The sequence below is a fragment of the Nanorana parkeri genome, unplaced genomic scaffold (genome assembly GCF_000935625.1).
Source record: "Nanorana parkeri isolate BGI_ZX_2015 unplaced genomic scaffold, ASM93562v1 scaffold652, whole genome shotgun sequence".
NCBI lineage: Eukaryota > Metazoa > Chordata > Amphibia > Anura > Dicroglossidae > Nanorana > Nanorana parkeri.
Window position 1 is genome coordinate 807,242 of NW_017306920.1, and position 16,683 is coordinate 823,924.

The following is a 16,683-nucleotide window of genomic DNA, read 5'->3' on the forward strand; positions in this document are numbered from 1 at the left end:
TATATATATATTAAAGTAAAAGTAGCCATTGCTCCAAGCTCACTCCTCTGATGGACTACAATCTTACATTTAGCTTACTAACTTGTATTGAGAGTGTAGTCCATCAGAGGAGTAAGCCCTCGTTCACACCTGAACGTTTTGTAGCGCGTTCTACGCTCGAAGAATGCTCTACAAAACGCTCAAAAATATAAATTGCATTGGAGTCAATGGACTTGTTCCCACCTTGCCGTATTTCCGCCCGTCCCGAACGCGCTACAAAACGGCCCACGCCTGAAAAGGTCCCGGGTCTACTTTGGGCCGTTTTATAGGGCGTTTTACATTGGGATACAGCCAAGTAGCCTTTGGAATCGCGCGACTTTTTTACCGCGAATCGCGGTAAAAAACCGTGTGACGGTCGCGCGACAGACGCGCATATTACAATACGCCTAGGTGTGAACCCAGGGTAAGCCTTGGAGCGGTGACTACTTTGCAACACACACAGGGACTATGTGGAACAAAAGTAGCCCCCCTCCAGAAGGAAGGACAGTGTCAGCACCAATTCAGAGATGATTGGAGGATCTACAGCCGAGTGATACACAAATAAGATACATTGTTGTTAATAGTTAAAGAACTTGAGTGTATTTTTAAGATTTAACTTCTGAGTTTAGTGTCACTTAAAGAAGGTCTGGCCCCTTTAAGATGTTTCCAATCAACTGGGCCCACTTTTTCCTTTGAATCTGATATGCCTGTTTAACCAGTTGCCGTCCGCCCGTAGTAGAAAAACAGACGGACGGCACTGTCGCATTCGCGGGTCCATAGCCCGCCGATCGCCTATATGTGCTCGTTTGCATCCGCCCCCCTAGAGACCCCTAATATCTCCATAAAGAGGACCTGTCAGTGTGCCTTTGCTATTATATCGGGGGATTGTTATCCCCCGATATAATAGCAATACCGATGATTGCAAAAAAATTAATACAAATAAAAATAAATAAAAGTCACATATAAAAAAGTAAAATAAAATAAAAGTCAGATATAAAAAAAATGGGAAAAAACCCCCCAAAATGTTTAACTCCCCCACCCCCACGTTTACGCGCCTATAAACGTAAATACGCGTCCAGTGCCCTAGCGCGCAAAAATTACAATTGCGCTACACATGTTACATATCGCCGCGAACGTCGCAGTGAGAGCAATCATTTTAGGGCCATCAATCACTGATAACACTAAACTGATGAGCGGTAACAGCTTTTAAAGCGTCGCCTATGGCCAATTTTGGGTATTATCGTTTTTTGCGGTTTTGCGCGCGCACGCAATTTTAAGGCTTGACATTTTTGGTGTCTTTTTACCCGACGTGACCCCATCTTTTATATTTTACCAAAAAATTGGGTAATAATAAATGTTTTATCATTTAATATAGGGGAAACTGTTTTTTTTTTTATTTCGGTGATTTTTCCTTAATATAGTAAAAAAATAAAAACCCCCATTGGTGAATAAATACCACCAAATGAAAGCTCTATCTGTCCTCAAAAAAGGGTATAAAATTCATTTCAGTACAGCGCTGCATGACGGAATAAATGTCAGTCAAAGTACCGCAGCGCTGAATACTGAAAAATGGCCTGGATGGGAAGGGGGTTTAACACCGCGGATGTCAACTGGTTAAAAAGGACAATTTCACAAAACAAAAGAGGAAGCATGAATGCAAAATGTTTAAGGGGGTAAAAAGAAAGGCAAGTTACCTTGAAAATCTTCAGAATTTGGTAGTTTCACACCGCATATAAAATAATCCTTTTGGTCATGCTGTGAAGACAGCAAAGAGTTAATCAATGGCAAAAATTAAGTACCATGAAACAAAAATCTTTACATATCAAAATTATATATACTATTCTGTGATTACCCCAAATTGTAAAGCACCAGTGGCTGCTGGTATAGGCTGGCACCACTTGGTGTTTGCACTTTATTCCTGCAGCAGGTTATTTCCCTCTATGACAGTCTCTTTCAGGGACGTGCGGTTATGGAGGAAAAAGCTGTCGGCTTCGAGTCTGAAGCTGACAGCTTTTTCTCCCCTCAGACCGGCTTGTAACAGGTTACATATCAGGGAAATCCTCCCCGCTGTGTAACCTGTCATGGACGGAGCGCTGCCTGTTAATTACAGGTGGCGTTGCATCTGGCTTTTGACAGCTAAGTTAGGTTACACAGCATCGGGCTTCCCCACTGCCTGTGTAACCTAACATAGTGAAGCAAGAGCTGGAACAGCCCCTACTCCATGTTAGAGGCTTGAGATATATGGATGGTTTGGAGCAATGGCAAAGCACCATTGGTCCAAGCTGGCCAATCAAAAAAAAAAAAACCCACTGAAGACATCGATCTCGATGCCTCATCAGTGACGAGCAAGTGAGAGACAGAGAGGCTCCTCCCCGTCGCCTCCTCCACACATAGCTTGGTGACCGAGTTAGGGGCAGAGCTTCGGCAGGCTGGGGGTGTGGCGTTGGTGTGCTGGGGCGGGGCAAAGTGTGCTAGTGGAATGCCTCACCCAGCACGGAAGGTACGGCACATCACTGGTCTCTTTAATTCAGCACATAATGCAGCATACACTCTATCCGATTTCCAAAGAACAGTCAAAATCACTATTAGGAGCAATCAGGGTAATTACAGAAACATCTTTACATGCAGATTGTGTTTTGAAGATTAAAAGAGAATCTCTAAAGCACTTTTTGACTGTCACTCACCGCCTCGATGGGATAAATATAGGAGAGCTCAGACAGCAACTGCCGGCAGCGAATAGTGAGCTGAGCGTTGGTTTTTAGGAAGCTTTCTCTGCAAAACAACAACACATTACATAATAATGCTTTTCCAAAAATATCCTGAAACGTAGACAAGGATTTGTGTGGGTGCATGAGTGGCACTGGATGATTTTACCTCTTAGCTGTACATTCTTTTCTCAACTCGTTAAGAGACTCGCTCTTTTTCTGAAACTTCTCGCACTGTACATTGAATTTATTACCTGAAATAAAAAATAAAGCAATTAATCTTTAAAGTAACCTTTAACATAACCAGACTTCTCAAAATAAGGGTTGACAGGCTTTGAGCTTGTGCCGATGGGCAAACATGTCGATGGACACATAATCCAATAATGCTCATCTCTAGGTCTCTGCAGGAGAGTCTCTCCAACCCTGGGTGCCAGCTCTGTGCAAGTCTGTCCTCACCAGCCAATATATTCCAAACTGATATACGGACTGCACTCTGATATCCTCCGCGCAGTTGTTTATTTAATAAAAAGTCACTTCTCCCTCTTATACTGGCCATCCACCTTACAATCATCTGCAGATTTTCTATGGTCACATGGAAAAGGTGCAACAGATTCCTCCATCTACACTAAGCTGTGTGGATGGAGGAATCTCCCGCAGGGCCAAGCTTCCATAATCTTGCTAGTTGGCCCCGCTGGCGCTCAAAACACCTGAACAATGCCTGCATCCAGATTGTTCAGGTGTTTAGAGAGCCAGCGGGGCTGACTAGCAAGATACTGAAGCTTGGCCTAGTGGGAGATTCCTCCATCCACACAGTGTAGCATAGATGGAGGAATCTGTTGCACCTTTTCCATCAGACCATAGAACATCTGCAGATAATTGTAAGGTGTATGGCCAGCTTTATGCATTTAACCCTCCCAAACTAAGCCCAACAGAAGGTGAAATTCATCAGAGGAAGAAGCTCAGGCAGGTGATGCAAGTTTTTAAAAAAAAATAAGTAGTTGAGTGGAGGCCATTGGAGCGTGTATAATGACCTCCTACTAAGCTGTACCAACGGGTTTCATGTTGATTTTGCATTCCCTTTGAGTTGTTAGGGGAGAGAAGTTGTTCTGATGTGAACACAAGCTCGTCAACAATGACCCTAACAAAGTTCATGTACAGCAGGTGCCATAAGGGGCCTAAACCTACCTAATTTTATGCAACAAGTGAAACCAATCAATGAACTTCTGATGCTCTTGAATAAACAATGAAAATGTGATGAATCAGAATTTTACCTACAAACTTGCACCCTGCCCATACAACGTGGATCTATGATGGCCCTGGATGGACCAGAGCCCTGGATGGACCGGTGTCTTCATTCACCTTACCACCCATGTAACATTACCAGGTTCACTATATAGGAGGTACCATAAGCTTTCCATCTGTGCTCCTGCAGCCATAGCGCTGTAAAATACCTTGTCACTTCCAGATATGAGGAACGCAGACTCCTGATATCTGCTCTGTGACATAGAGATAAAACTTAGGGACAGAGAGTTTCTGTTTTGGATCTGAGCCGACTCTCTCTCAGTGCACTGACAGCTCGAAGATGAGAACATGCAAATGCTCAGCAGTGAGTTCAGCAGCAGGCTGCCATATTGGGCACCAGCAGGCTGCCATATTGGGCACCAGCAGGATGAAGCCCCAGAAAGCTTTTCCAAGCCTCCCAATGGCAGGACTAGTTTCCAAATCAGCAGTAGAAAAAAAGTCATTGCTGCCACAATCACTGGCTGCCCATGCAACCTCCCCCCCCCTTCCCCTCCCAGGTCAGTGGATGCACTATGAATCTTTTATTGAGGAGTGCTGTGAGAAAGGGTGCATTGCTCGGGAGGGGGCCAGTCTGAACAGGGGCATTCCCTGGGAGTCTAAAAGGGGTTGGCTTGCTTAGAAGCAGAGCAATATGGACAAGGCAGCGAGTCAGTGAGTGAAAGGGGAAGGAGAGAAGGCACTTGGGGACAGTAGTGAATGTAAGGGGACTGATTGCTCAGGGGTTTCCACAGTAATTTTGTTGGTCTAACTTGAAAATAGAGTGCAACAGGTGGGGTTGTGTTAGAGCAAGGGTGCCCATTAGGTAGATCACGATCTACCAGTAAATCGCAAAGCGTACCCAGGTAGATCGCGATCGGCTCACTGACCTGTGTCCAGACATCGCAGACGGGAAGGAGAGAGGAGACTTGGGAAGCTGCTGCAGTGGAGGTAAGAAAAGACAGACAGACAGGAGAGAGAGAGCAGAGAAAGTGAGAGAAGAGACAGCAGAGAGAGAGAGAGAGAGAAGAGACAGCAGATAGAAATGGGAGAGAGGAGAGAGAGAAGAGGGCCGGTTCACACCACAAAGTCTGCGTTCCTGAGTGTTCAGCCTCTAGAACGCATTGGAATGTAAGCCGGCCGGCTCCCTGCGTTCAGGGGCGTGGCGGGGCATTGAAGTCAATGGCACCGCAGCCACGCCCCCGCCCTCAGTGTGATGCCTGCGTTTCGGTCCAGCGCGATCTGCAAAAATATGCAAAAATGCAGCATTTTTGCAGATTGCACTGGACCGGAATGCAGGCACTAATGTGCCTGCATTCCTGGTGCGGCGATTGCACTGGGGGCGTGGCTGCGGTGCCATTTACTTCAATGCACTGCCACGCCCCCTCCCACCCCTGAATGCAGGCGTTTTTTTATTGGGAGATCTCATTGAGCTCGTCATTTGAAAAGTAGATCTCCAGACGAAAAATTGTGGGCGCCCCTGTGTCAGAGGAATGAGAAGAAATCACCACTTGGAAAATTAAGCACTGTGGCTTAGTGTTTAGTGCTTCTGCCTTACAGCACTGGGGGTCTTTGGTTCGAATCATGTTCAGGACATTATTTGCAAGGAGTTTACATGTTCTCACTGTGCTTGTGTTCTCTCCCACACGCCAAAGACATGCTGTAAGGTTCATCTGCCCTGTATGTATGCATGCATGCATGTGAGATAGGGACCCTAAACTGTAAGGCTCCTTCAGGGCAGGGACTGATGTGAATGCGCACTATTGTAAAGCGCTGCGTAAATTATCGGAGCTATACAAATACCGATAACAATAAAATACATTTTAGACATTATCTTCAATGGAAAACGAAAACTCTAATTGAACTTTTACATTATTAGGAATAAATCACACTGCTATCAAGCTTATTTTCAGGTGCATAACTCTAAAATAAAAAATGGTCAATAGGAGACTTGCACAGCACATTTTGTAGACATTTTTTGTTGTGTTTTAAAGGTCCGGCTTGATTTGATTTATTTTTTCATTTTAAGAGCAAAATTGTTGCTTGTGCAGCTGTAAGTCCAGAAGACATTTTTGTGACAGCAGTGATGGGCTTTTTATGATAACAAAAAAAGGGGGAAAATGGATTTAGGAGTAAGTGTCAGATGTGTTCTTTGAAAGAAAACACCACTTCAGTAAAAAAAAAATTAACCATTTCATGGCTGGAGGAGGAGTGTCCAAAGCTGCCTTCTGCTCTCCAGCGGATGAAGAACTAATGGTGGCAGCATATCCCACCCCAACTGAAGCATGGGAGAGGATGCCGAGGTTTGCAATAAGCCAAACAACTAAGAGACATGTTACACTGGACTGGACTGTTATAGGGATTTATCTAGATGTTTATTGTGCCTAAGCAGTACCCTGAACATGTATGTTGGGTCTTGAATTCCACCCGCCTACAGACTCAGGAGCTGTGTATCTGCAGTGTCGGATCTAAGACACTGAGGGGAATTTATCAAAACTGGAGCAAACAAAATCTGGAGCAGCTGTGCATGGCAACCAATCAGCATCTCTCTCTCATTTTCAAATCTTAACTAAGCAAATTCAAGAGAGATGCTGATTGGTTGCCATGAGCAACTGCTCCAGTTTTGATAAATTCCCCTCATTGACTGATGGAGAAAACGGAGTGGCAAAGACAATAAAATTGCAACACCTATTTTTTTTTTAGTGTTAGCAGGACAGGAGCGGAGAGGTAAAATGCCCAATGGTGACACAGACAAGAGATGGGCGAATGTAGAAAACAGCAATCGAAGAAATTATCGGCTGAATAGAGCAAGCGGCCAATAAGCTGCTCGCTCTGTTCGAGTATTCTGACCGCACCCGCCGGCAGCTGTCAGAATACAATATAAACAGCGGGAGATTCCTCAATCAACACCTAAAAGCAATAATAGAGGAATCTGCTCTATTTTCTTCGTCCAGCTGGCAGGTTGAAGAAAATAGAAACGTATATACCCAGCTACCCAACTTACATAGGAAATCTGTTATACTGCAAACAGAAGAAAACAAGCACACCAAATATTTACTCACATCGAACGTTAAGTGTATTGCGCTCCTTATGCAATAGCTCCACCTCCCGGCCCAAACTTTTCTTCTGCCTCTCAAGTTCATCCCGGAGGACCAGTATCTTCAGACGTAAACATTCGCTCTCTTTTTTCTGAGGAAAGTAAAACATTTAGCCTTAGAAGATGGAGACGAGAGAGATGACTGACATTTTATTTTTAATGATCAAAAGAAACAAAGCGCTAAAGGTAGCTGTATGAGCAAAAAAATATATTTTTAATACCGTCCCTTTGCACAAGATGGAAAACTTAAGATTGAAACAATTTGTTCTCTTTTGTGGCCAAGAGATTTACAGCCCATTACCACGACACTTGATGTAGTCCTCTACGTATAATGGAGAGCAGATACTCAATGCCTTCACTGGCCCTCATTTGTATGGGCCAAGCGGTGTCCACTAGAGAACACTCTGCGATTGGTACAGAGGACAGTCACATGACAGGTCATGTACTAGGACAGTTTACAGGTGTCCTTCCAGCACTGTTGCCGGTCTCTGATCCAGCGCTGACTGCAGCGTCTTCCTGTCCCACGGAGACGGTGCTCCTGGCTGCCTGCATTGACTTACCTCGTCTCTCTCCTCTTCTCCCGGCTGAGGATCTCCATGCGCATTTGCCCACCCAATCATCCTTCACAGCCGATCAAGGCGCTTCAGATCTTCAGACTGGCGTGAGCGGTGGAGACACAGGTAAGTAATTACCTTTTTGGTAACTTTTATTTTTTTTAAACTGTTTTTGCATTGATCTACTGCTTGCGATCAGTAAATATGTGAAAAAAAAGATAGACTTTAATTCTACTTAAATTTGAATGGAATTTTACTTTAATATTTAGCATTAAACACTCAAAATGCTTTCAATATTGAATCTAGCGCAAACATGCATACAGTAAAAACAAATCCAAAGCGCTAAATTTGACCAACAGATGAATAGTATAAAACGAGGTTGACTAGGTGTGCTGCCCCACTTCAGCTTGGGAAGCTGCAACACTGAGAAAAAAAGAAAAGAGAAGGGCGCCCACCCTAGTGTAGAGGGTTTTAATGATTGAGTACAAATACAGAGTAAAAACAAACATACTCACAAAAGTGGATCAATAAAAGCATAAAGATGAGCCTATGCAACTGTAGAATGGCTGCACATATGCCTGAGTGTCAGCACGGGACTCCTGTGATGACGCGTTTCCGGGGCCACGCCCCCTTCATGTAAAGTATTCCTTTATATTTTTGCCCAAGCATTTACAGTCAGCGTGTTTTATAACAGCTCCAACTCTGTTCCACTTCCCTGAACCTCCTGCCCAGTACAAGATAACAAGAAACTGAACAGTCTTCATCAACTGTCCATCTAGTATTGGAGAAGGAAGAAGTGAGGAGCTCGGAGCAGGGGACTGGCTTGCCTTGCTGTGCCTGTGTGTTTCTGGAGACGCTTCACTTACTAGCACACAGAAGGGTGGCTCCATAGGACCCTGCAAGGTAAAAGAGCCACCCTAAAATAGGATATCAAAGCCAGTGCTCAGGGGACCAGCTGATTGTACTAAAACATTTAAAAAAAAAATTCAATCAATTTTAATATTGTGTAACAGACACTAGCAATGATTCAGAGAAACAAACAAATAGATTGATTGAGACATGCGAATGTGAACAATAAGGCACACAGGCCCATTCTAACGGGACATCCAGCTAAATGTAGCAGTCAGTAGAATTAGTGTGCAAACGTTACAGTGTCGTAGGGAGACGTAAAAAGCCTATGAAGACGCCAAGTTCAAGAATAGTGACTCCCCATTAAGGGAAACTCATATAGCACATTGAATCCATTTCTGTATTAGAGTAGAGTTAGCGTCCCAAGAAGCTAGAGCCAATAGAGAGAGCGAGAAAGGAGGAAGAGAGAGAGAGAGAGAGAGAGAGAGAGAGAGAGAGAGAGAGAGAAGAAAAAGGATAGGACAAATAAAGAAAGAAGGGGCGAGGGAGGAAAAAGGGAGGTAAAGTGCAGGCAGAGGTCCAACCCAAGAACTCTACCTTGGGTTGGACCTGTGTGTGTTGTAAAGTAGACAGACACTCTGTGATGGACTACAATCTCAATACAAATTAGTAAACAACACATGAGATTGTAGTCCATCCCAGGAGCGAGCTTGGAGCGGTGACTACTTTACAACACATACAGGGACCATGGGGAACAGAAGTAGCCACCCTCCAGAAGGAAGGAGAGTGTCAGCACCAATTCAGAGATGATTTGAGGATCTACAGCCAAGTGATACAGAAATAAGATACATTGTTGTTACTAGTTAAGGTTCCTGAATGTATTTTTAAAGCTGACCTTTACCCATATCTTTAAAACAACAACACACCTTTAGAAATGTTTAGTAATAGTCTACAAACACATTCTTCTAGATTATTGCCGGCTTTGTATTCTTTGCATACCTTATTTCTCATTTCTTCCCCAGTCTCCTGACAGTGGCCATGTTTACTAAGGGCAGATTACTAGCTCTATTACTTCCTGGATTTCTGGCACATGTGACTAGACAGGTGACTAGGACATGTGACCATGCACATCATCTCACGGGAGGAAAATGCCTTTCCCTGAGATCTCGTGAGATTACAGATGAGGTTTCCCAGCAATGCTCTGCTGATGATTAGGCGATCCCAGTGTGCATTGCTTTGGCAAACTGAAGTCATTTTACCCTTTCAAAGCAGGAAGTGAATGATCTGCAAGTGTAAGTATTTCACAATCACAGCATTTTACACCTGACATGTCTATGTTATTATTCATCACACATAGAGGGAAGCATTGGTAGAATTTGATTTTTCAGTGTGTCACTTTAAGACATTCAAGCTTCTAGTAGGACTGTAGACATCGGCTTTAGATATACTTTGAATGTTTGACTTTTCTGTATATGGAAAGCTAGTATTAAGTGCCCAGAATAACTCTCACCAGGCTGTTGCTCGTTGAAGAAAGCCGTAACTTCTCTTCAATCTCTCTTCCAATTTTTTGAACCGTCACCTGGGTCTGCTTGATTGCACACTGGGCCCGATGAAGCCTGCAAGAGGAAGAAGAGTATAAAATAAAACAGGGGAAGTGGACCCTCTCCAACCTATATTGATTTCATTTTTTTCTGCTCATATACTTTGTGTTTGCTTCAGAACTATGTTATGTTGGCAGGGAACCCGAATTCACAACACAAAATGAAACCACGTCAAAACATCATCCAAAACGCACAATAAGGACACTTTAGATTTAGGTAAAATAACAAAAATAGAAAAGGTTGGAGATCTTTAGCCTGAAGCCTTATCCAGATAATTCTATAAAAAGGTAGCAAAAGAAAAATGGATTTTTAGCGTTACAGGTTTAAAGCAACAGTTTATTAAAAATCTAAAAGTATCGTACAAATTCAAGTCAAGTCTTTTGGCTAACGGGATCTATACTTGAACATTTACCCAAGCAACAAGAAAAATGTCACGTACTGCAGGGGTTCTACAAATCAAACCAGAACACAGGAGAAAAAAATCAGTCCGACCCAAGAGCCAAGAGCTTGATAACAAGGAGCAAATGCCAGAAAAAACCTGGAAGCTACCATTTTCAAACTGGCTACGTGGCTTCAGCTTTGGACAGAAAAAAAAAAAGAAATTCTAGAAATACCAAAGAGAAAAAAAAAAAACTTTTAGGGCTAGTTCACACCAGATTAGGGCTGCAACAACTAAATCGACATAATCGATTATAATCGATGATTGAAAAAGTTGTCAACTTTTTCAATCATCGATTAATCGGCTTCCAATTAGTTGGCCCTGTTCAAAGCTCCACACACGCTGCGCACCGCACCTCCTCCCCACCTCACGCTCGCCGCTGCCAGACCCGCCCGCATCCACGAACCACACCTCCTCACTGCCCGCCCACATCAACGATCGGCACAGGGATGCGGGGAGAAGGAGGAGCAGGTGTGGGAGGATGACAGCCGCCGATAGACAGGCCCGATCTCAGAAGCAAGTTGCTGGAAGACTGCTCAGGGAAGCCTGCACTCCCCCCCACATGGTGCTCTATAATGTATTGCTGGGATTTGTAGTCCTCTATAGCTGGTGGTATTCTGCATTGCGCTGTATATAGGACCACAAAACCCAGCAATAATACATTATACAGCGCAATGCCGAATACCACTAGCTATAGGAGGACTGGAAAACCCAGCAATAGTACATTCTAGCTGGCGGTATTCTGCATTGCGCTGTATATAGGACCACAAAACCCAGCAATAATACATTATACAGCGCAATGCCGAATACCACTAGCTATAGGAGGACTGGAAAACCCAGCAATAGTATACCAGGACTTGAATACCGCCAGCTAGAATGTACTATTGCTGGGTTTTGTAGTCCTCTATAGCCGGTGCCATTCTGCATTCATTGCTCTAACTTTACACTTTTCATTTCACTATATTGCACACCTTTTTTTTTTTCTTTTTTACTTCCACCGCTCCAAGCTTGCTCCTGTGATGGACTACAATCTCAATACAAACTAGTAGTCCCATCACTGGAGCCATTTTTTAAAATGTATTTTATCCGATTAACCGATTAATCGAACATAATAATCGGCTAACTAATCGATTTTGAAAATAATCGTTAGCTGCAGCTCTACACCAGATGCAGTAGTGATGCAGTCCGTTCAGTTTGGCAGCTGCATCAAAATCGTGTCACAATGCTTTCCAATGGGACCTCTAGTGCTCTGTTCACACTAGTGCAGTCAGTTCCAATGCAGTCAGAAAAAAAATCCAGCTAGCCACATTTTAGCTGCCCAAACGTATGCAAAACGCACTGGCCTGCCTATATTAACAATTAAAACCCAGCACAATCATGGTAAAATGCAGTAAAAACGCAACAGAGCGGATTGCACAGCAGCTGCGTAGACGCATGCAGTTCTGATGCAGTTATGGTGAGAACTAGCCCTTAATCCTGCCACTGTTGTCCTCCGTCATGTACACTCTGCATTGTTCTCTCAAGTAGCCTTATTAGCACCATCCAGTTCACCTCTGAACCACAGAATTTCATGCAGATGAGGAAAGAGGAGGGAGGTGTTCTGTAGTAGTAACACTGACCATTTTCTCCCTCCACAGACACAATACAGTGAGTGAGCGTCGTCATTCAGACACAGGAAGTCTTACCTGGACACTGCCTAAAGCAAAATAAAACTCACGCTCTAAAATTTCATTTAGCTCCGATTATGGCACACATTCGCTGCGTCATCGTTTTGATAAGCCTATGTAATGTCACAACATTTATTTCCGTCTAGAGTTGCACTAACTTTTCACCAAGATCTTGTAGTGATGATGGGAGAGTCGGACCTCTGTGTAAAGTCTTCTCCAGCACATCCCAAAGATTCTCAAATGGGGTTAAGGTCTGGACTCTGTGGTGGCCAATCCATGTGTGACAATGATGTCTCATGCCCCCTGAACCACTCCTTCTCAATCTGAGCCCGATGAATCCTGGCATTGTACTCTTGGAATATGTCCAATGTGCCATCAGGGAAGAAAAATCCATTAATGGAAAAACCTGATCATTCAGTATATTCAGGTAGACAGCTGACCTCATTTTTTTGGGGACATAACGTTGCTGAACCTAAACCTGACCAACCACAGATCATAACACTAAACGTAGGTGGTGACCTGTTTTTTGGCCAGGCACTGCAAATACTTTAATGTAAAAAGGAGGAAAGTTTAATACTACTTTCTGTTCAGAACACCTTTGTGCAAAATGATGGATTCGGATGGTTCCGCAGGTGATAATAACTGGAAATAATTCATCTTGCATCTCCTTCAACCTTTATTTGCTAAACAATATTGCGCTGTGGTAGTTCAGTCACGAAACAAGCTGGAATTCCCTTTAAAACCACCCAGACACTGAAATGATTATGATCCTGTTAAACACTAAACCTAGCCCCCGATCTATTATCCGAGCCGGGGTTGTTGGCATTTTTCAGTAACTGTCTAGACAGAAAAGAATCACAATTTCAGGTGTGAAAGTGACTCGCATAATAGCAAGCTGACAAAAAGCAAGCTATGACATCTCGTGCTTTCAGAGGTACGAAAAAGGCATAAAAGGATTCGGATACGATTGAAGAAGGAACATTAAACATTTATGCCTACGAATAGATTACAGCGGGCCCATTTGTAAGTCTTTTGTATGAGTGGCTACAAACATGTGACTATTTCTTAACAAAGAGATGAGGAAAAAAAAGTCAATCTGTGTTAAAATGAATCGTTTTATTTGCATGCCGGTATGTTTTGTTAGTAATAGCATATTGAAGTGTATGTCGGGGCAAACTAAATAAAAACATATTCAGTACATTTCTGCAATACAGGTACATTAACTTAAAGAAGAACTATGAGGTTAGAGAAAATCACTCATCCTCATAGCTCGAGCCGACGTGTGACAATGAAACTGTCACACGTCGGCTCAATAGATTGGGAAGTGAGCAAACACATACCGTCGCTCGCTCACTTTCCGATCATGTCCCTGGAGAGAGCAGTGACTGTCACTCACGGCTCCCTGCAGGGATTACCCCCCTCCCCTGTCCGATCCTCCAGCACTGACTGGCAGGACGGACGGGGGAGGGGGCGGGCACAGCTGGCTCTGCCTCTAGATAGGCAGAGCCAGCTGTCACTCACGCAGCTGGATGAATCTCGACAGTAATATCGGGGATCCGTCCCGGCTGCGGCGCTCTGTTTACCATGAGCTGTAGCTCGCGATATACTGAGCTTTTGGTCACGGGAGGACGCTAGTTTATGTCCTGCCGTGACCCTTAGGAGAACTATGGGGAAAAACACTGACCTCATAGTTCTCTTTTAAAGAGCAACTCTGGGCAAACAAAATAAAAATGTACCCTTGCAGTAGGGCTACCACTGCACTGCAAAGTGCTCTTCTGGTCTACAGGGTTCAAATAAAGCTGTTTAAGTTACCTGATCTTCGGTCCTGCGGTGGTCAGCCCTCACCTCTACCCCCTTCAGCTATGGAATGTCCCTTGCCATCCTCACATCTATTGCAGGTCAATGAACCTACATGGACCCGTGTGATGACATCAGTGGTCCTAAGACCTCTGGAGCCCAGAGGAAAAGAGGTTGAAATGATTGGTGTAGCAACCCAGTTAGACTGATGGTCAGGTTGGTAATTCTGCTTTATTCCAGCACCTAGAACAAGCAGTTAACATTTTCGTCTATCTCATTTGCAAATCTTCATGCCGATACACCCTTTGCTGATGTTCTGAGAACTTTTTTTCGTTGTTCCAAATCTTTGTGTTTTCAATAAAATCAATTTAACCATAAAATCCCCAACTGGTGTTGTCATCCTTGCCTGCTAAAGTACAGAATGCCACCTGTCCGCTTCTCCGGAATCCCCATCCGCCTCTCCATATTGGTTTCTAAAACAGTGCTGCTGCTTTGGCTCCAAGGAGCCTTTACCAAAATGCATGATTTTACAATACAAAAATACACCGTATGGTCAACTTGGTTGAAATGTGTAATTTCTTGCTTATGTTGTAAAAATGTTTAAAAAAAAGATATAGGGAATGTCCCAGAATTCAGTCCCTATTACAAAGCAGTCACCGCTAACCGCCACACCATGGCACGGATATAGATCATTTTAAGGGTTTTCCTGCAGGGGATATGGTGTAGAAACTTTCCGAATATGGCAGCAATTGTGCATAAAAGGAAGAACGGGACACGGCTTCTGCTTGTTCCACTCTATAGCTGATCTCCTGTGTTACAATCGGATTGCACCACCTCTGTAGACTCATTTACATTTATCAATATGAATAGTGTGAGGACCTACCTAAACACACTCAATTTACATCCAATCAGGCAAGGTCTAAGACTACATAGTTGTTTAGGGTTATACAATCAGATTACAAAATGGGTGGCAAGCCTTATCCTTCAGAACTTGGTGAAGAGCTGACCTAGAAAAAGCATTAAGCGTACAGTATCAGGGTTATTCACAAAAGGTTGAAGGGTTTGTAGAAGGCAGGAGAAGTCAACAATCTGGGACAACATACCTGACCTAGAAAGTGAGGTGAATTGGAGACTTTTTCCAAATTGGCTATTTTGTCCCAGATTGTTCCCTTCTCCAAACTCTTCACCCTTTAGTGAATAACCCTGCATGTGACCAAAGCTTTGTGGGCACCTGATAAAATGTCTGATAACCTGAGCTTCTTGAACATCCTGTTCCAAAACCATGGACATTAATATGGAGTCTACTCCCCACCCTCCCTACTTTTTCTTTGATACCCTAGCAGCCTTCTCTCCTCTGAGAAGGTTCCTTCAAGGGAATGGGGATACACCTATTGAACCAAAAAAGAACATCTGTGACATCAGGTACTAATGCTGGACAAGAAGACCTGGCCCATATTGCGTGTTCCAATTCATCCCAAAGCTGTTCAGTTGGGTTGAAATCATGGTTCTGTGCAGGCCACTGGGTGTTGTTCAACCCAGGAATGGCGGAAGAAGACTTTCTCCGGGAGGGGGGCGACAGTCTGAGAGAAATCAAGTATTGCAGTAATCAAGACATTCTTTCCTCTTTTTTTTCCACAGGTAATGACCTAAAGTAACTTCAAAAGCTGTTGTTGGGCATGAGTTTCAGCTTGCTATGAATTCTCTACAGCTGAAACAGGATTGCTCCATTTGTTCCTCAGAAAAGGTAAAGGATTGCTTTCACCTTACTATGAAAACAGATCTTGACTCAAATCAAAATAGACTTAGGTAAATGCTGCGATAAGCAGATCTCTTGTTGAAACTAGTACAATGAGAGGTCACCAATGTTCAACCCAAGTTCAGCCGCACCACCACCTTAAAAGTCTCCAATCTTTTGCCACAATCAGCACAATGCTAAAAACAGTCTCGCAGAGAACCGTAGTAACAGTTAAACCCTCGGCTCTGGAAAGCTCCGATATGGTCCTTATACATGACAAGTCAAAACATATGGTTACAGCAGCTCCAGTCAACCGTATCAGATTGCAATGAACCATCAAGAAACTGCTGGCTGAATGGAGAGAATCTCTTCCGAGGTCCAGGGGCTTAGAGGAAAGATCTCAGGGTATTAATAATGATTGCTTCAGTGACAGGCATTCAATCAGCAAGAAACGCTGCAAATCTTCCGGTGTTCAGGAAAAATGTTGGTCCCAGTTGAAGAGGCTCGCCTGCGGCAGCTATGCCTAACTGGCAGCGGAAACAGCTTCGCTCGTACAGACGCAACACGTAGAGGTTCCTGTTCTGCTAAACGTGTGAGACGGAGGGATGTTATTGCAGGGACTGCGGTGAATACGCCACACTTTGTGCTTTAGAATAACAATTAATATGCAGCAATGTGTGGCTGGAGCAACATTCTAAAACACTTTCTCCTTATTTCATGACAAGGTTAGGAGGGAAACAAACTCCACAGGGAGAGGAGAGGCTGGGTACCTTTAACTGTCTCGGTTAGCAAAGGGAACTCAAGGGAATATAGACTTTTTCTACATATACCTCAGAATGTGATCAGCTGAAAAGCAGAATACTGAAGAGATTATATACATATATAAACACACACATACACAAACACACTATATTGCCAAAGTATTGGGACACCCCTCCAAATC

General features: G+C 43.7%; 1 protein-coding gene across 1 annotated transcript in view; it reads right to left on the reverse strand.

The window, feature by feature from the left end:
* UVRAG (UV radiation resistance associated) overlaps nt 1-16,683 on the reverse strand; it is a 93,884-nt gene that overhangs the window by 35,554 nt on the left and 41,647 nt on the right. Inside the window, exons 7-11 of the mRNA XM_018563315.1 lie at nt 10,012-10,117; nt 7,064-7,190; nt 2,893-2,977; nt 2,703-2,790; nt 1,713-1,773 (exon numbers count right to left, since the gene is read on the reverse strand). Coding sequence (XP_018418817.1) covers nt 1,713-1,773; nt 2,703-2,790; nt 2,893-2,977; nt 7,064-7,190; nt 10,012-10,117 — 467 coding nt within the window. The remainder of the gene's footprint in view (nt 1-1,712; nt 1,774-2,702; nt 2,791-2,892; nt 2,978-7,063; nt 7,191-10,011; nt 10,118-16,683) is intronic.